Below are 19,856 nucleotides of genomic sequence, written 5' to 3' on the forward strand. Positions count from 1 at the left end.
TTAAATAAGATGGACAACTGTTGCAACACACAGCACTCAAATACACAGTATCATGTTAGGCCCATACTAGTGAATTTAGCCTATACATTTCTTATCTACGACAAGGCAGGGCTGATGTTGAAGGAGTCGGGGTTATTGCAACAGAACGGGAGCTAGACAATTGAACATGGACGTGAATGTTTTGCAGTCTGACACAACAGGAGACAAAGGCAACCATGTTGCTTAGATTCAGCTAAAAGCTGACGAAAACCAAATACCCACTCTGGTTATGCTGACTTGATTAAAAATGTTGCTAAATACCTGACGTTCCTGGAATTTAAATGAATGAAAAACAAATTTAAGGTTATCCTAGTGACTGAGAGGTAACTCTTTTGAGTGTAGCTGGAAATGGAAGGGTAATGGAATTATTGATTTTACTTGGTATGAAATATCCTCCACAAAATATTCAACGTCTATGAAACTTATGCCAAGTTATCTCGGGAGGTGAATCAATAGTTTAGGGAAATCTAAAATGATTCGTTGCCGACGTATGTCACTGAATAGTTATTTTACCGATGAATAATATGCATGATTGATAAAGAAAACAATTCAGCTTTCATCGCCAGCGAACTGGTCTCCTTATCCTTATCTGTTTCTTGAAAGCGCTCATATTTGTCTACACTTTCGACCAGTCGCCATATCCTTTCATTGCTGTGGTCGCCCAATAGCGTTCAATTTTATTGGGTGGCTAGCAGCAAACAGTCCGCCCCTTTCCCACCGCGGTCGGTTGCAAGTGGGCCGGGTTGCGAGTGTGGCTACCTACTATGTCTGGCGTTTTTTGATACAACCTGAATAACAGGCTGAAGAACCGATCTCTCCCATTCTATGCAGCCTCACCGTTTTCATTGGAAAAGTACAGATTCAGCCAGCTAAAGAAAGCGGAGAAAAAAATAGCACGCTAGCTAGCAAACTCGCTAGTTAGGCACTGTTTTTGCTTCGCTGTTTTACTCCATCAAGAGGCGCCAGTTAGCTGGCTAGCTGTCTAGCTTGCTAGTTGGACGTTTCTTTTTGTTGCCGGGGCGAGCCTTCGAGCTGATCGTCGTGCCAGTCTTAAAATATACACTCGAAGGAAGGAGACATGTCGGGATTTCTCGAAGATCCGTCGGTCCTTACAAAGGATAAGCTAAAGAGTGAGCTGTTGGCGAACAACGTGACTTTGCCGAGCGGCGACCAAAGGAAAGACGTCTATGTGCAGCTTTACCTGAAGACTCTGACCGTGCAGAACAAGAAGAAAGCCCCTCCGGACACTTTCTCCAGCGACGAAGAGCTGCCTCCACCCGTGATCACGAATAAAAGTCGCTCAGGAAGGGTAAGATTTTTGTTTGTACCCCAAGTGCACAAACGTTAGCTCATGAACAACCATTAAGGTTACAGTTGTGTTAGCTAGCTGTTTCGCTATTCAACTTAGTCTGGGCAGCAAATGCCGTCTGATGCCAGCGCCGACATTAGTTTTATGGGATCACCGTCGGTATCAGTTTCCCTCTTGTTAGTTGCTGAAGTGAAAGCTGGACAGCCCTGAGATGATGAACCACCTTCGCTGAAAATTTTGGTAGTGGTCATTTGCTAGCCGACCAAATTTTTAAAAACATAATTGCTATCGTAGCTGTTAATAGCTAGGTTTGCGTGCAGACCGATGTTGCGTTCCTCCGTATTGCTCGGCATTTTAATCCACGCACACGCCTGTGCGCCCATCAGTGGTCTTAATGTTTGGAATCGTTATTGGAATGAAGCTATTTGTCTTCACCGGAGCCGAGATACTGCAGTCGCACCGTAAGATTGCAAGATAGCGAGCTGCTTGTAGCTCACACACGACAAATCGGCGTGTTGTGATTTGGCCGAGCGGTGGCGGACACTTTCCCGCTCAAATATTTCGCCTAGTCAGCGGCGACTGATCGGTGTTTCCGTGCATTGCCGCCAGCTGGCATCAAGATGCGTGCTCGGCGAAATTTGTACCGACAGATAGATTTACTGTTGTTGCAGTGTATCCTTTAAGTGTCCGTGAGGTATATGTTCGGGATCGCCAACTTTAAAAAAAAAAAAAAAAAGCTTTTAATGCTGTTTGTAGACGTTCGGCGGCTACGTTGGAACACTTTTGTTATTTAGTCTCACCAACCGTTTCGCGCAATCATACGACGCTTTGAGTGTTTGGACGGTGAAATGGATCAGAATTGTTACAGCCGCAAAAAAGGTTTATGCGCACCTTATTAAACAATGGGGGGTAGCTAGTGAGCTATCAGTTGTCTCCTCCCACGGAGACGTATGATATTGTGGGGATCTCCACGCTCTTGCGTACGGGCATAGGGAACCCCCGTCAAGTGAGGTCATTTTGGGCGAACAAAGACTCTTGCTTATGCCTTCTTTGGAAGCTTGGTGTGTTTTGCTGTTTGTAGATGAGAAATTTGCTTTTCAGTATAAGAGGATCAGGAGTGTTGCTGTCAAAATCTGCGCCTCTGTTAGACTCCAGCCTCACTAGCAAGAATTCACACAGTACCAGTCAAAAGTTTGGACACACCTGATTAAGTAATGGGAAACATGCCTTCAAATAGCCTACATTTTGATGTAAATCCTTCTGCTTAAATGCTTGATTTTTTTTCATATGCATCGACTTAAATTGTCCGTCGACGATTTAAATTGATCTGTGTATGAATATTTTTCCAAAAGGTGGGGTAGTTTTAAAAGATATTTTTGGTTACGTTGAAGAATATAAAATACAAGAGTTTCTTTTAAATTTAACACTTCTTTGATCATTGCATACTTGCATTTGTGTTATTAGTTTTGATGTGTTTACTGTTACTCTAAAAATATGGAATATAGTGAAAGTAAATTATGAAAGTTGTGTTCAAACTTGACTGCTACTGTGGTCAACCATAATGTTCCGCTTAAATTACATTCCATACTTTTCGTCACTGCATGTGAATTCAGAGTTTACGAAATATCAGGAAGTCGTGTAGGAATTTGTGCAAACGTATGCGCGGTTAGTGCTTGTAAGTATTTTTATTGTGATTGAATAAGAGACATAGCCCCGTTTCCTTTTGAATATTGAGTCATTGCACGAGTGCCAGCTCTTCGCAGGTCCGGTAATGAGAAACAAAAGTTTCATATCCTAAAATCTGTCAGGTGCCTCGCTCTAGATATAACACAGATCTGTTTGGTCCGTCAGCATGTTACAAGATTATTCATTTATTTATGCAGCGCTTAAGTATGGAAGTGAAAAGTTTCATTAACTTAACAAACCAGAAATAATTTTTGCACGCTCATTAACATGATTCCGACAAACGAAGCCACAACCGTGCGTGAAGATTTTACAGGTTGCAAAATGCGCAGCGAGTATTTCCAAGCTTGCCGAGGCCGAAGGGGAAGTGTGTGAGGCGATTGCTAAATGCAGCACGGTGTAGTTCTGTCACAAAGGGGAGTCCATCTAGGAAGGAAGCATGTCACCGACACGCGTTGGTTAAAACCAGCTCGGTTTCGTGTAGGATTTACCGGCGAGGGGCCAGGAGAACCGTGCATCCTTCGGGTTGCAGTCACGCCTTTCATTTGTACGGCTTGTTTTCGAATCCGACTTTAAATAAAACTGTTGTAGTTTTTCAGTGTCCAGGGCTGATGAGGCTGAACTAACGACAGGTGTAATCTTGTGCCAACCCGTGGAGCACCCCTGCCAGGGCCAGCCAAACTAAATATTTCTATTAGTTCACGCCCTGAGGTACAATTTTTTTCCATCCTGATTGAGTGAAATCCGCTCATTCGTATTTGCTGTCAGGCCACTGCGTTTCATTGTGGAGTGAATGTGTGTGAAATGGGGCCAACAATGATACAAACGAATAATTTTATTAAAACTGATTTTGTGAATTGTAGTGCTTTAGTCATTAACTATCATCTAAGATAGATTTTTCATGGTCTTTTCACTTTTTTTCCAAAATAGTTCCAATAAACATTCAATATTAGTGTCATAATTTTGCTTTAATTATAATTAGCTTTTGGTAAGGTCAGTCTTGATGGCTTGCTGTTCATGTGTTTGGGAACCTGAGTGTTGTGGTTCCAAATTCAGCATTTAAATACACAGCAGGCTTGCAAAGTAATAACTCTATGAAGTTTTACAATAACTCGGCCGAATGCTAGCAAGCTACCAGTCACACATGCTGTTCCCATTGGGCTCAGCTTTCCTCTTTTCAAGAGTAAACCTGTCTGCACTGTCCACAGGCCAGTCTTTTTTGTCACTGACCTAAAGTTAAGGATGTAGACTGCCAAGAGTAATCTGAGCTAAGCCCAGTGTATGGAGTCTCTCTGGTTTACACAGCACCTCATTGGTCAGAAACATGCATAACAGTACAACAAATCTTGTACTGCAGTAATTTATTAAGAATGTTTAAAATAAAGATGGAACTGGAGGATCTAGGCAGCAGTTTCTAACTAGGCAGTACACAAATGTCTGGGCAGGCTGCCTGATGTTGAGCTAGTGAGGGAAAACCCTTGGTGTAGAGGGAACTATTAAGAGAACAGCGGTGGAATCAAGCCTTCAGCAGACTAACAACAAAGAATTCTTAACATCAAGACAATTCTAACACTGGGGGAAAAAGATAAATTACCAGACATGAGATTCTTCTCACGGTTTCCCACAGTGAAAAACTGGGAAGATGAATATAATAAGCCGAAGGGTAGACTCTGATGCTAAAACAGCGAGTGACCCATAAGCTGCATGCATATGACCCAGTGTAAAAAAAAAAAAAACAAGTTCCAACTGGCCATGTCGTCTGCCATTGATGAACGGGAGCCCACAACAGTGGAAAAAAATCGGCTTTGATCCCCCAGGGTGTAGAGACAGGTAGGCCAGCCTCACACACCGCCCTCGACGCCCTGCAACTTGTCAGGTGCCTGCGAGTCACGCTGATGACATCAGTCGAGTAGCGCCTGTCCTCCAATTACCACCCACTCCACTGTCGTGCACTGTGGGACCAGTGTGAAAAACAGTTGTGTTGACTTGTGTTTATTAGAGGATTGCATTCATTTTAGCCTGCTTTCCCACACAAGGGCCGATTTTTCTTTTTTTTTTCTTGTCTCACAATGTTTCTGTGAGACAAGCTGAATATGTGTGCAACTGGTAATCAGAAAATTGGGTGCAGAAGGGGAATAAGGAAAAAAAAAAAAAACTAAATTCCTATTGAAATCGCTTGGGATCTAGGTTTGCCTGAGCGGCCATTGTTGGCCCAGAAAAAGCAGGCTTGAGTGCTGGAGTTTTTCCAGAAGACATCGGAAATAAAAGTGAGCCTTCCCCCTTCCAGCTGGAGCAGCTCTCGGATTCATATCCAAGAGCTGCAAATATTATTGTCATATGTGGGAACCAAGTCTTGAAAAATGCAGACCCTTTATCATCAACAGGGAGAGTTTACCATATGTCTGAAGAGGATTTGGGTACAGTTCCCGGCATTGTGAGTTAGAACTGCAACATGAGTTCTCTAGGATTCAGTACAGTGCATTCCCTTTGTTGAATAGGCTCTAACTGGCTTAACTTGGACTCTTCTGCTGTAATACACACTCTTTCAACAAACTATGCCTGTAATAACAAGCCAGCAGCAGATACCTGGTAATCAGTCAAAGGCACATAAGTACTGAATTAGCAGCTTAATCCAACCTAAGACCAAAACTTCTGCAGTCCATTTTTATTTTTTTTGGAGGCAAGAATCCCTTTCTAGCAGCCATGTTAGACTCCAGTGAACTGTGGAACTCTTTCCAGGCCTTACCTGTTCAGGATGCATTGAACTGGAGTGATAAACAAGAACCGCACATACTGACTTTAAGTTTAATCCTTTACTACCTTTTTATTCTAGTGTGTGGCCATGTTCAAGTCCATCATTGAACATCAGCAGGGTAGGTCGATTGTTGACTGCTGTAGATAGTGTATCTAAGCGTCTTGTACATTCTTGTGTGTCATGTGTCTACAGAGGAGCAAGTCGAGCCTTAGCAGAGTGAAATGTGCTGAGTAGCCAGCAGCACTTTAACTAGCAGGGTTGCACAGTTCATTTAAGTTGGTCATCAAGGGTGAAATGATGAGCTATTGGAAGTGTGGCAAGAACAAGTTCGGGACTAATTCTGTGACCAGTTTGGAAATGAGGTGTGTGGGTATGTGTTTGCGTGAGAAGTAGAGAAGAGGCTGTGTGTGTGTGTGTGTGTGTGTGTGTGTGTGTGTGTGTGTGTGTGTGTGTGTGCAGGCACTCCGTATGGGGGCAGGGCATCTGATAAGTGAAACAGCTGCTCTTTTGTTCACACTGTAGTCTACAGTGCTGCTGTGCTAAATTGAGTCAAGGGCAAGGTTCAGAGGCAATGCAGATAAACTGACATGTTGCTCAGTGAGTTTTATTTCATATAACTTGCTTTAAAGTGGGTAAGCCTATTATTAGCACTACTCTTTTAGGATAACGGTCTAACCAAGCACTACAGAGAGGGGGGGAAAAAATTCCTGTAGTGCTTCCCAGCTGAAGTAGAACCAGGTCACTCTTTATACTGAGTGAGTAAATCGCAGTCTGTGCTCGCCTGCCCTCCAAACCTCACTATTTTATTATGCTGAGGCCAACTTTCGGGATGTGGAGAGATGCTCCAGCCCCTGCTCTTGACATTACTGTTTTCATAGCGGGCTGGGTCCCTTTATTGAGGAAATGCTTTCCAGGGGATAGGAATGCATGTCCGGACGGCCAAACTTTGGGAAATCTTTTTCTATTTAAGAGCCTAAATTCTTCAAAAGCACAGGTTGTTTGTTTCTCTTGGACTTTAATGAAACGGTGCAGCCGACAGCAGCACCAGCCAGCACTCTTTAGCCTGGTCAGGTGAAATTCCTTGGCCACTTGTTTGTGTAGCGGCTAGCGGAATGTCCTCGGACCCCCGGGGACTCCGGTGAATCCCCTGGCCAGGGGTTTGCACTGCAGGGTGGGGTGTGTCACTGTGCCACAGGGTTCATGAGGTTAACTTAAGGTCCATGTCATGTGGAGCCCTGTCTTCCAGTGTAAAAGCCAATAGAAGAAAAGATGGCATGTATCAGTATGTAGGGTTTGTGATGGGTTTCAAATGGCCTTTGGTGGAGAGCTATGTTCCTCAGAGCCACTAAAATAAGCACAAAACAGAAAGCTGGAAAGCTGGGACTTAGAACTGCATTCCATCAATATTTGTCATTAAACCTTACTAACAAATAAAACATTACTTTTTTCAGCGCAGACACAGTTCATTTCATTAATTTTGGGGATCATTGAACTCACCTAAGCATATTTGTAAAGAATAGACATGAAAATTGTGTTTAATTGTGAGTCAAAGTTGGGGATAAGCATTTAATTAAATCCAGACTGTAACGTTTACACCCAGCTTTAGTCCGGAGGAGCTGCTCCGTGTAATGTTGGCAAGTCATGTGTTTAACGAGGCAAATTCGATAACCATCTTCAGTCCTCAGCTGGCTGGGCTCTGTGTGTTTACGCTAGGCTGTAACCATTGTATTGGCCAGCCTCCTGCTCGGGAAGAAAAAAAAAAGTTGCTCCCCAAACAGCCGCCGTTCTGTGCGTTTCTCATTGGCTTTCCGCTCGCTCTCCTGTCTTCTGCCGCCCGGACGCAGTTGGATGTGTTCTGTGTGGGTGTGGTTTTGGCACAGGATGCCGAGTGCGGAGGGACATGGTGTAAGCTCAAGCACTATCATTTTGGATCAAACCTGTTTTTAAAGTGGAGATTCCTGGATTCCAGAAACTTCCATTTTTTTTGTTTTGTTTTGTTCTTTGACTTTTCACTCAGATATTTTTTTATCCTTCATGAATAAATAGACGAGTCATTAACAATCAAATTTGATGCGTCAGCAAAGGTGGGAAGATATTAAAATGGTTGGGTGAACATGTTGGAGACCACAGGGATTTACTTTACCAAAAAAAAAGGAAGTTGTGGGAAGTTACAGAATGTTACTCAGTCAGAATGTTAGTCCTCAAATGGTGGCATTGCAGTCGAGCTCCACGGAGCACCTGGAAAGTTTTCATTTGTTACCATAAGAAGGAAGGTGAACAGTAAAATTAGATGGCATTCAGACAGCATTTGCACACAAACATAGGAGCACTAGGGATTGGTAAGGTGTGTGGAGACGATACATTTTCATACTTTTGTTATCTGTGCAGATACATGGACTTGGTCCACTGAGAAAGTTCAGATGTTTGTGTAGGTTTGCACATTTTTGGGGAATTTCACTCTCATTAAAATAGCTGGCTAGATAGACAGACAACCTAGGTAGCTGTATGTAATCAGTATTAATTCTCATCATTGTAGCTAAATAGCCAACAGTCTACCCTCTCTTTCATATGATTATAGTGCATTTGGTGATTGAAAGTTGTTCTACCATAAACACTCACTAGTCTATGTCAGTTATCATATTTAACATATTTCATGACCCCTTTAACACCAATAGCAAAGGCATATAAATGGACTCTGTTGCTGTTTTAAATCAGAATTAAATTCAACTTCTCTGATATTTGCATTTCTCCATTGTTGCCATTTTCAGATTAAGCCCAGATAAATATCTGAGTTCTTTCTGTTAGCTATTTTCCATATTGCTACATCCTGTATACCTTAACCTCCATCACAATGACCCCTGCCAGCCATCCAAAAAAGGGCTGCTTGTGCATATGCACCAGTGCGCCCTCACTTACACACACTGCCAAGCACACACACACTCACACACTGATCCCTGCCACGTCTGTACAGAAAGCCACGAGGAAGACGGACAAGCCCCGGGCGGATGAAGTGGACGTAGCCGATCTCTCCGACGAAGCGCTGAAGGAGCAGCTGCTGAAGTATGGAGTCACAGTGGGACCCATTGTGGGTGAGTCTCACACTCTAAACTCTCCTGAGAGACATCTTCCTCAGGTCAGACGTTAAACGCAGGGAATGAAACGGACCCTTTTAGTGGATGAAAAGAATATGTTGCAATATTTTACACAGTGGTCGTTGACATTATTTTGTTGATGTTTGAATTAATAATTAATTTAAAGGTACACCATCTGTCCGATGGCTCGTGTCGACTTTTCCAGCTGCCCACACAGTGAATTTGTCCTTCCACCACATGTTCCATTGGTACTCAGCAGGTCTCTGTCCTGTTGCAAGGCTCTGTTACGGAGTGTTAAATATTTTGCACTGCCATTCAAGAATAAAGCGATAGAGTGAACACCTTCCCAAAAATATTTGCTGCAATTGAAAAAACTTCCCCTGATGCTCCAAAAAACTTTATCTGCCATATTATCACGCTCCTTCTGATGTTCTTTGAAATTCCCTCCTTTCCTCCCTGAAACAGCTGTAACCATTTCACAATCTGTCAGGAAAATGCGAGAGGGTGAATATGAAGGATTGCCAGATGGCTTTCATTAAACAGCAGTAAAACTGCCTTTGCTCAGAGTTAAACAGCACCATGTGTCTGCAGCTCAGTGCTGGATTTGCAAATGAAAGAGCTCATCCGCTTCGCATCTTGTTTCTATCTGTACCTGTCCATCTGTGTTTTACAGCTAGTCTCAGTAAAACGCAATGAAACTAAATACGAGCGCTCTCAATTTTTGGGAAGCAGGTGAAAACGAATCCTAATTTGACAATAGAATAGAATAACCAGGCTTTTATTTGCTTACTTTGCTGATGAATTTAGTCAGTTTGGAAACAAGAGCTGTAGAGTCATCTCTGGCCTGGGTGGAGCTACACCTGAGAGGGAGTGTAAATGTTGCAGCACACCACACCCATTTTGAGGTGGAGCTGAGGCCAGGTTAGCATAAGCACAGAATTAATGTTAACCAGCATTTGTGAGCTTACATTATATTAACATTACTGATGACCTCTCCCACCTGCAAGCTGCATTTTTCCCTTCCCCTCCTTACCAAAGGCTCCATCCACAATCTGTTAATGACGCCCACCCCCTGCCAAGCATCCAATCGCAGGCAGCGTTACTGATGCTCCTTTCCCTGCCCCCAGCCTCTACCCGCAAACTGTACGAGAAGAAGCTGCAGAAGCTGTTGGAACAGGGGCCCCCAGAGGCCCTGCCCCCTCCAGCAGCCCCCTCGAAGATTGACAGCAACCAGAACGGCAACACAGACTCCGACCAGTACAGTGACAAGGAGGAAGGTGAGGAGCAAACCAATACAACCATTCATTAGGCCACTGTCACACGTCAATAATTTCAAATGGCACTGGAACCCTGCCAGATAGTGGATCAGTGATGATGACCATAGCACTCCTTAATTTGCAACACCGTGCCAACTATTTCAGTGCATATTAAAACAATGTAAAGTGCTCAGCTGTTTGTTTTGGACACTAATGAAATGAATGGCTTGTCCAATAAACATAATCTCAGAGGCAGATAAGTGTTTGAGATCTGCATTTAGATTTGTCTGCACTGAAAATCTTTTGAACTTTTTACTGCCTTACGGGTTAAAGGCTAGTTAAAGGGTCCCCCCCCACCCCAGCCGAAGCTTCAAATATTCACTGTTGATTAATACCGAAGCTCTGGAGCCCAAAAAATGGTATTCGGGACAGCCCTAGTAGGTAGCTGAATGAATGTTTCTGTCTGTCAGAGGAGAGAGCAGTACCAGAGCCAGAACCGGAACCAGAACCAGAACCAGAGCCCGAGCCAGTTCCTGTGGTGGAGAAGCCTGTCAGAAGCAGAGGGAAGACTCCAGTCAACCGCTCACGCAGACTGGACCAGAACCGAGTGAGTCTCAAACACACGCGCATACACACATACACACACAGTCACACAAAACCACTGCTCCTGTAGACTGGACCAGAACCGAGTGAGATACACACACACACACGCAGACATACAGCCGGCAGTCCCAGCTTGGTCCATAACGAAGTGTCTCTCACACTTGTGTACATTTTCTGTTGTATTAACGCTAGGGATTAGGCTGAACATTACTGGAAAATTTGATCACAATCGCTAATCGATTACTACACTCAGTACAAGAATGCTGGCAACCATTAATAAGATCACGAATGGATTACTGTACTTACATGAGTATAAGGATACTTTTGACCATTAAGATCAGAAATCATTTATTTCTAGAAGCATTAGAGTGCTTGTTAAAGAACACAAAATGAAAAGAACGGAAAAATCCCTCTTTATCCTTTCTTCGAAATCATGACGGGCAGCCTCTGAAGACTGAAAAGAATGTTAATTTTCCAGACTGTAACTTGGGATGATGTCATACTTCTTCGTAGTGAGGAATTATTTTTACCGAAAAGAATTGGAGGTCCGTAAGGTATTGGGGGGTGTTGTTTGGATTATTTGAACATTGTCGTGTAAGCCATAGAATATTTAAATAGCAAATGAACGGAGATTCACCTCCCTAAACGGCAGTGTGTGTAGCCAGTCATAAGGTATGCACTGTTGCTAACATTGAATTCCGACAGCTGTCGCATATATGCTGTTTTCTTCGCTCCGCATACGGACTTTCACGTGCTGTTGGGTTAGCGATGTGTGTGCAGTGTCACATGTGCTGCGCTAAAGCCACTTGGACACAGTCGTTTTCTGTTGTAAGGGGACAGAACCAGCCATAAACCCGGGAGTTTTTCTGCTCTTCATTTGGGTTGCGTTCCACAGCAGATGCTTGGCACATGTCAGAATGGGTCGCACCCCGCCTCAGGGTTCAGATGGACCGGAACCAAGTGTACTGTGCAGAACACAGTCACGGTCCTGACCTGGGGCGTGGACCGAGGGGAGCACCGGAGCATACTGAAGTGTGCCGTGCGTCTGATCTCCGGCCGGGAGGGAGCGGGCCCACATGACTGGGATTAACCAGCCTGCTTTTACAGACTGTGTAGACGGGCTCCTTTTCTTTCTCTCTGTCTCCCACCGAGTCTCTGCTGTTTAATCCCCGGTTTATCCCCCCGCCCCCCAACTCCTCGTCCAACCCCCACCCGCGAGAGTACCCTTCCATACCTCGCTTCCTCTGGTGACCCTGTCGTAACCCTCCCCAAACGTTCAGACAGAAGACTCTGCTATATACTCCACCCCCCTACTCACTCATCTGAAGACTGTGCTTCCCCCACCCCTCCCTCCCTCAAAAACAGGTCCTCCTATGCCCCCCCTGTGTAACCCTCTCAGCTCCATCTTTTGCTAACCCTCCCTGTGCCTCATCGGTCTGTACTGTACCCCTCCCCATCTCTCAGCAGTGCCTTACCCCTCCCCCTCCTCCACAGGACCTTGCTGGAATCCTCCCCGTCTTCAGAAGACCCTGTCCCAGGCTTCTGTTTTTCACCTCACTAAACTCACTCAATTTGTATGCAATTTCAGTGCAAAGATGACGAGTACATTTCTAGTCTTCCCCCTCCGGCCAGCCTCGCGGCCATACTGTTTACATTTACGTACCACTTTATCTTGGTTTCGCTCAGCAGGAGTTGCTTTTTAATTCTCTGCAGCAGGAAACATCGACAGAGCAAAAGCGGCTGTGTACAGACTTCAGCTCGGAAAACGCGTTAATTGTTCATTGAAAGATAAGTTTAAGAGCATTGCACTGTATGCAGTGGCGTGGTGGTCCCGTGAACTTGTTTTCCTCTCGACCAGAAGCTGTATGTTGAAATCCCGGGTGGGGCAGTTCTGTTTTACCGTTGGGCAAGGTGCTTACCCTAAAGTGCTTTAGTAAAATTTAGAGCCATCAAAAGGACAGCATGTAGCACAAACCCTTGCCAGCCGGCCTGGAGAAATATGTCGGCTAGGCAAATGAACATTGATAATGGAGCGAGGCAGAGTGCCGGCTTCCTGTTGCCTTTTATGGCCGTGCGCCGCTTCCTGCCCTCTGAGTGCCTCCAGAGCGTGAGCGTGCAGCGCATGATCCCGCTCCGTATCATTCTGCAACTGAAAGCGCGCTTTGTCTGCCGTCCTGATTGGATAAGAGAGCCGGCTGTTTGCGGAACCTCCCTCGAGTTCCCTTTCTGCCAGCCAGAGAGAAAGCGAAGTGCGCCTGCAGCGTTGACAGTGGTCAGTTCTCAGGCTTGTGTGTGTGTGTCTTGTGGAGGATGAGGAGGAGGAGGAAGAGCGCCTTACCCTGAATGTGAAGAGAAGGCAGCGGCGATCCTCCCTGAGGCTGGACCAGACAGTCCCAGCCAGCGACGACACCGTAACCCCCCCCTTCCTGATTCTTCCTCTCCCTTCCTCTTCCTCTTCCTCTCTGCACCACTGCCTCACCCTGCAGCCGTGACTCTGCCCCCAGGGGCGTGGTGGGGATGTGCACTGGGTGTGGTCTCCTTTCACGGGTGCAGGCTGGTGGTGATTCATTGCGGTTATGCAGGGCCTCTGGGTTGATCTGAATGTCTCTGCTCCTCTCCTGCTTCTCTAACGCCTCTGTCTCCTGTGTCAGGACCCTGAAGCAGTTACTCCTCATCGCCAGGGAAAAAGCACAAAACCGATAAGACGAGGGTCTCTGGTGGGTGTTTGTCCTGAGTAAAGCTGAGAGCGTAGCCGAATTTTGTTGCCCCCCCATGGCAGTTTTACCCTCTTCTGCCCCCTACACTGTGACTGATTCTGTTTTTCATCTGAAGGGGGCGCTACAGGAGTCCAAACATTCTTTGCCTGTCAAGCCATTAGACCCCTCACCCTTGGTAAAATTTGGAGTGGACTCGCCCCGTTTTACGCGGGTCCCCTCTGCTGGAGGCATCCAGGAGGAGGGGTTGAGTTTAAAGCGAGCAGCTCAGAGTAAACCCGCCTCGTCTCAAACCGCCCGGGTGGAATTCAGCTCAGCTTCCTCTCAACGCGACCAGGTGGTGAGAGATGCTCAAACCTGTTGGTCTCACCCGGCTAGCGGTGTGGTGTTGGTGTCACCAGGCAGCAGTGGTGTGTTATTTAATTGGAAAAGGACAAATATGGGATTTACACTGAGGTAGCACTGTGGTGTTGGTCTCTCCGGAGCAGCGGTGTGACGCTGGTCTCACTGGGGCAGCAGTGTGGTGTTCATCGCAGCATTAAGTCAATGATGTGTTGTTTAATTTGAAAAGGACAAATATGGGATTTACACCAAGGAAGACTATGGAAGGAAGAATGTTTTATAAAAAATCTTGTGTGAGCAGCTTTGTTCGTGTCACCTGTGGCCTGGATCCTCTTCACTCATGTAGTGTAGGATAGCCTGGCCTTTCTGTTAGAGCTGTATGAACTCTATGGGCTCTATAAATGCCTCTGTCCTCTGTGCCAGGACTCCGAAGCGGTTACACCTCATCGCCAGGGAAAGGGCGCTAAACCCCTAAGACGAGGGTCTCTGGTGGGTGTCTGTCCTGAGTAAAGCTGAGAACGGAGCCAAATTTTGCCCCACCCCCGTCCCCTCAGCTCATGCACTTCTACTCATTTAATGGCATTCTCAGTTTTACCCTGTTCTAATTTTGCCCCCTAAAGAAATCTGCCTCCTCCACGCTAACTGATCCTCTTTTTCATCTGAAGGGGGCGCTACAGGAGTCTAAATATCCGTTGGTTGTCAAGCCATTAGACCCCTCACCCTTGGTAAAATTTGGAGTGGACTCTCCCTCGCCCCGTTTTACACGGATCCCCTCTGCTGGAGGCATCCAGGAGGAGGGGTTGAGTTTACAGCAAGCAGCTCAGAGTAAACCCGCCTCGTCTCAAACCGCCCGGGTGGAATTCAGCTCAGCTTCCTCTCAACGCGACCAGGTGGTGAGAGATGCTCAAACCTTTCAGTCTCACCCGGGTGGCAGTGTGGTGTTGGTTCATTGCAACATTAAGATATTAGTCAATTATGTGTTATTTAATTAGAAAAAGGGCAAGTATGGGCTTTCCACGAAGGAAGACTAGAATGCTATTTAAAAATCTTGTGTGAGCAGCAAATCTTGTGTGTGTCCTCTTCAGTTGCGCAGTGTAAAATAGCCTGTGTTCTCTGGTTAGAGCTTCAGTGAGCTCTACTAATACCTTTAACTCCTGTGCCAGGACTGTCCCAAAGCCTCAGCCCCAGAGGCAGCTCCTCCTCATCGCCAGGGAAATGGCTCTAATCACAAGTCTGTGGTGCGTGTCTGTCTGGCCTTGCTCCTCAAATTCATCCCAATCCTCCAAACTTGCCCTCTAAAAAATCTGCCCCTTTCCAGCCCTGACTGATCCTGTTTTTCCTCTGGTGAAGGGTGTAACGCGGGAGTCTAAATATCCGTTGACAGTGAAGCCCTCACACCCTGAGCCCTCACCTAGACTTGAGCGGCTGGACTCCCCCTCGCCCTGTTTTTCGCACACCCCCTCAGCTAGAGGCGTCCAGGAGGAGAGGCCCAGTTTACAGCGAGGAGCTCAGACCAAAACCGCCTTGTCCCAAACCGCCCAGGTGGAATTCAACTCAGCTTCCTCTCGACGCAGCCAGGTGGTGAGAGATGCTCAAACCGGTCAGTCTGGTGCTGATCTCACGGGGGTGGTAGCTGTGGGACTCACCAGGGGGAGAGTGGTGTTGGTTTCAGTGTAGTTTCACCAGGGTACCACTTTGGTGCTGAGTGCAACAGAAAGATATTAGCCAACTAGTCAATACTAGTTGTTTTTACATTACAGTACATTAATTTTAGTAGAGACTTTTATCCAGAGTGACTTCCATCACAATAGAACATAAGTGTATCTATACTTGTTGAATGAGCAACAGTGTCAGACCAGGCTAACAACACTCACAGACCAGTGAGTGTGAGCATAATACTATTTAAGCCCTACTACAAATTAACTTGTACAATCTGACTAGTCAAGGGAAGCCAAGTATACTACCATACATCAGTCACTTTATTAAATATGAAAGAGGACAACAGTTTGAATGTGAGGGCTGTGCCCATGAAGGCAAGAACCGAAAGGAATGCGGGCAGCCTTGGTCGTGTCGTCTGTGTGTTTTCGTGTTACCTTGATTCCCCCTTGCTGTAGGCGGGATGGCGTTCTTCTCTCCTGCAGCGCCCACTGCCCTGTTCCTTCCTGCTGTGTAATTATACCACGCAGACACCTGCTGCACAGTGTCATCAGGTCTCTGTTTTCCCTCGGGGCAGAGGGGAGGCGGGGTCGTGCGGTCTGCTGTTTCTTCTCCTGTTCGGTGGGAGGGGCTCGCTGCTGCCCTGCAGTTGTGCTGTGCGGTGGGAGGAGTTACATGGAGTGGTTAGAGGTCTGCAGGTCTAACCCCGCCCCCCTCCTCAAGCAGGCGGAGTCTGTGGAGCCCAGCGGAGACACCCCGCGGAGGGAGAGGCCGCGGACAATGCCCTCATTACGTGTGGCTACCCCAGTGAGGGCACAGGGAAGTCGATTTCGGAGGACCGAGGGGTGTCGACTGTGGCGGGGGACAGGGAAGAGCACGGGGCTGAAGTTTGTGTTAGAGTGGGGCCTGTTCCACACTTCCAGCACTTTCTGCCCTTGAGGACAGATCCAAAATCAGCTCGCCCTCCCCCCAGTCCTAACCCCAACCATTTAATTTTGTTCTGAGTCAAGATCAGTTTCTCTGGACAGAAAGTCCCTAGACCCCTTTTCCCCAAATTCACATGGGTGGATCACCGCAGTAGAGACCCCTAGTGGCCTCCAGGTGCACGCACTCCCTGGTGAGCATTTCCAGGAGTGTTGCCAAAGGGAACAGAGTCAGTGTCAGAGCTGGGAGACACCGCAGCTGGTGACTTATTAGCCCACACCAGGCCTGACTGTGTGTGCTGTAGCTATAGCTCCAGCTGTTCTAAAACTGTAAGCCATTGCGCCTTTATAATGGTCACACAAGTTATGCAACACAAGTCCTTTGTGCATTGTGGTGTCGATAGGCCTCACAGAAGCACTGAGGCAAGTACAGGTATTTCTCAGCTTACTCACATGTATGTGTTTCTCTGGCACTCACTGTGTGCGGGCGGTGGTGAGCACTCTATGTACTTTAGCGACTCTGGGTGAAGGACACAGGGTTGGCTTTGTTGAAGTATGTGAGAGAAACACACACATTTGTTCTGTCAGACAGACACGCATGCCTGCCCTCTCTCTCATACTCAGTCTTGCGCCCATCTCACCGTATGCGTGTGTGTGCATGTGCATGCAGGTGGAGGAGAAGCTCATGGCAGGTGATCAGCCCTCCAAGGTAGAAGACAAGGACCTTCTGAAGGAGCTGTTCCCCAATGAGCCCAACACTCCCACAGGCATCAGGTAGTCCTCACCCTCACTCCCGAGCCTCATACCCCACAGCCATCAATAACACAAACCCCAACATCTCCCAGCCTTCAGTAATACAGCCATCAGTAATAACGCAACCCCAACATCTCATAACAAATTTTAAACCACACACACCAGAATCTGTTACTACTAATCCATACAAACTCAAATGCCCCACAGACTTTACACTGTGCGCGCACACTCTCTCACACTCTCTCACACTCTCTCACACACTCTCACACACTCTCACACACTCTCACACACTCTCACACACTCTCACACACTCTCACACACTCTCACACACTCTCACACACTCTCTCACACGCACTCACACACAGCTTTCCAATTCTTCATATCTCCAGTTAATCCAACAACCCCCTGCCCTCTGTAACTCTAACTACGTTAGGTGCAGCGCAGTATAAAAGTTCAGTTCTGTAAAAGGTTTATGCAACAAAGATAGCTCTTTGCACACATCAGTTTATTGACCTGATGTATTGGTTTGAATTTTACCTTCCAAGGCAAGGCCACTTGCTACAACTAGTGATTTCCGGTGACCTCACCGTCATTTGTCTGAGTGCAATAATAAACAAAACCCAGACCTTCATGGGATTTAAAACAAGACCAGTTTGTCTGTAGCTTTGAGACACACTGTCTCCATTGCAGCTGCCATTAAAGTGGTACAGATTGGAAGTTCATCCAGTCTAAGTACCGTTCAGCCGGGTTGTGTGTTAGTTCTCAGAGCTGCACCAGAGCTAACCTGGTATGTACGTGTTTAAGAACTGCACTGCAAGTCTGTCAGGTGACAAGTCACATGTTGATGTATTTAATCCTTTCCCCTCTCTTACATACTGTCCTGCTCCCTCTCTCCCTCCCCCTGCTCTCCACCTCTCTCTCCCACTACTCTCTGTCCCCTCTTTTTTTTCCCCTTCTTTTTTTTCTCCCGTCCCCTCCCCTCTCATTCTTTCTCACTTGGCCCCTTGCTCTTTCTTTCTCCCGTCCTTTCACTCTTATCTCTATCTCCTTCTATGTATATCTTGGCCCCTCTTTCTTCCACTCTCTTTCCCTCGCTCCCTCCCTCCTCAGCGCCACCTGCCGGCGGCCGATCCGAGGCGCGGCGGGCCGCCCGCTGAGGGCGAGCGACTTCTGGGTGGACGAGTCACGCCTGCGTACGAGCGAGCGCATCGAGAGCAGCTCCTCCTACAGCGAGAGCCGCACAGTGCTGCGGTCAGCCGCCCCCGTCGCCTCCGCCGCCGCCCCCATCTCTTCCTCCTCAGCGGCGGTGGCGGCTCCCTCTGGTGGCCCGAAGCGGGCGCGGCGCTCCCTGCCCGTGTGGCTGCAGCTGCTGCTGCTCAGCGCCGTGGCCGGCTTCCTCTTCTTCGTCTACCAGGCCATGGAGACCAACGAGATCAACCCCTTCAGAGGCTCCCTGGGCTCAGAAGCCACGCCCGACAGCAGCGCCGGCGCCAGCCAGTAAGGAGCCCCGGCTCCCCTAACCCCGCCCCCGTCCCGCCCTGCCAACACCTCTCTCCTCCATTTTCCACCAACGTCCAATGAACTGACTTGGTCTATTCTCTGCCATTCAGACATGTATTCACTAACTCTTATTTCTTTCTGTGGGACTGATTCTGTGGGACTCCTGCTTTAGTTGAATCTTGCCACTTTTCCTCTTTTAGCAAGGTCTAAGTCATATCTCCAGCTCTTCTCCTCCTCCTCTGTCCTGTCTTCTTCCTCTCCATCTCCCCGCTATCCCTCTGTCCTCCCAGTGTCTGAGTTACAATCCGCCCCTCACTTGCTCCTCTGTGGGTGGGGGTGCACCTCACCCCCCTCTGCCGCCCCCCCCCCCCCCCCAAGAAAAATGAAAAAAAAACTGGCTTCCAGAAGAATGCATGGACATGACACGTGTGAAATCTTCCAGTCTTGCTATGCGCTCGCTATCAGGATAGGAGTCTTTGTTTCTACGTGTTTTCCTGGTTTGTGTTTCTCTGGTAACCTGTTTGGCTCTTGTGGAGGTCTCTGCAGGGGCAGACGTGCTAACATAACTCCCAAGTCAGGGTCGCGGCGGCAGGAGGGCCCCACCGCCGCCTTGCTGTACCCGTGTCACAGCCATGATCTGATGGTAACCTAACTAAGCACTTGCACTCCCTGCCATTTAAAAGCACACTAAAATAGTCCCCCACTGCAGTTCAGTCAGCTCTGGGCCTTAAAGCTAGTGTGTTAATCCAACAGCAGATGACAGTGTTGGCATTTCAATTGGAAGTTCTTAAAGATGATTTTAAAAATGGTGCTGGTTTGAGCTGAGAGTAAGAATTGATGGAGGAGTCTGATAGGTGTTGGGCGGGGGTCTGATCAGGTCTGATCACTAATTGGTGCAAGCATTCGTGCTCTGGCTGGGACAGGTGTCTCCTTTCAATGTCCTGATATTGAAATATCCCCTTCGATCTCCAACCCCTGCTGAGCTAACCGATCCACTGAAAGCCCCACCGGCAGTTTTCATGCTGTGAGACACTGTTATAGACCCTTGGCTTCACTGTTAAGGCATATAACCTTCCATGTTCTGAGGTAGTTTGGCTACAGTTTGACTCTTAATATGCAGGCGGCAGTGTTTAGGGTCCAGCTGCCCTTGCTATGTGTAATGTTAGCCTTGCTGCAGCTGCACTGTAAATCAGACTGTCTATAACTGACTTCACTCCAGTTTAGCCTTAGG

General features: G+C 47.1%; 1 protein-coding gene across 1 annotated transcript; it reads left to right on the forward strand.

Annotated features, from left to right (window-relative positions):
* The first annotated feature begins 754 nt into the window (after window positions 1–754).
* tmpoa (thymopoietin a) lies at window positions 755–18,987 on the forward strand. Its single transcript, XM_036518185.1, has 6 exons — window positions 755–1,348; window positions 8,758–8,875; window positions 10,006–10,155; window positions 10,605–10,741; window positions 17,043–17,146; window positions 18,236–18,987. Exons 1-6 carry the CDS (start codon window positions 1,118–1,120, stop codon window positions 18,624–18,626), a joined length of 1,131 nt encoding a protein of 376 aa, XP_036374078.1. The 5' UTR covers window positions 755–1,117; the 3' UTR covers window positions 18,627–18,987.
* The last annotated feature ends 869 nt before the right edge of the window (window positions 18,988–19,856 follow it).

This window comes from Megalops cyprinoides, chromosome 23, assembly GCF_013368585.1.
Source record: "Megalops cyprinoides isolate fMegCyp1 chromosome 23, fMegCyp1.pri, whole genome shotgun sequence".
NCBI lineage: Eukaryota > Metazoa > Chordata > Actinopteri > Elopiformes > Megalopidae > Megalops > Megalops cyprinoides.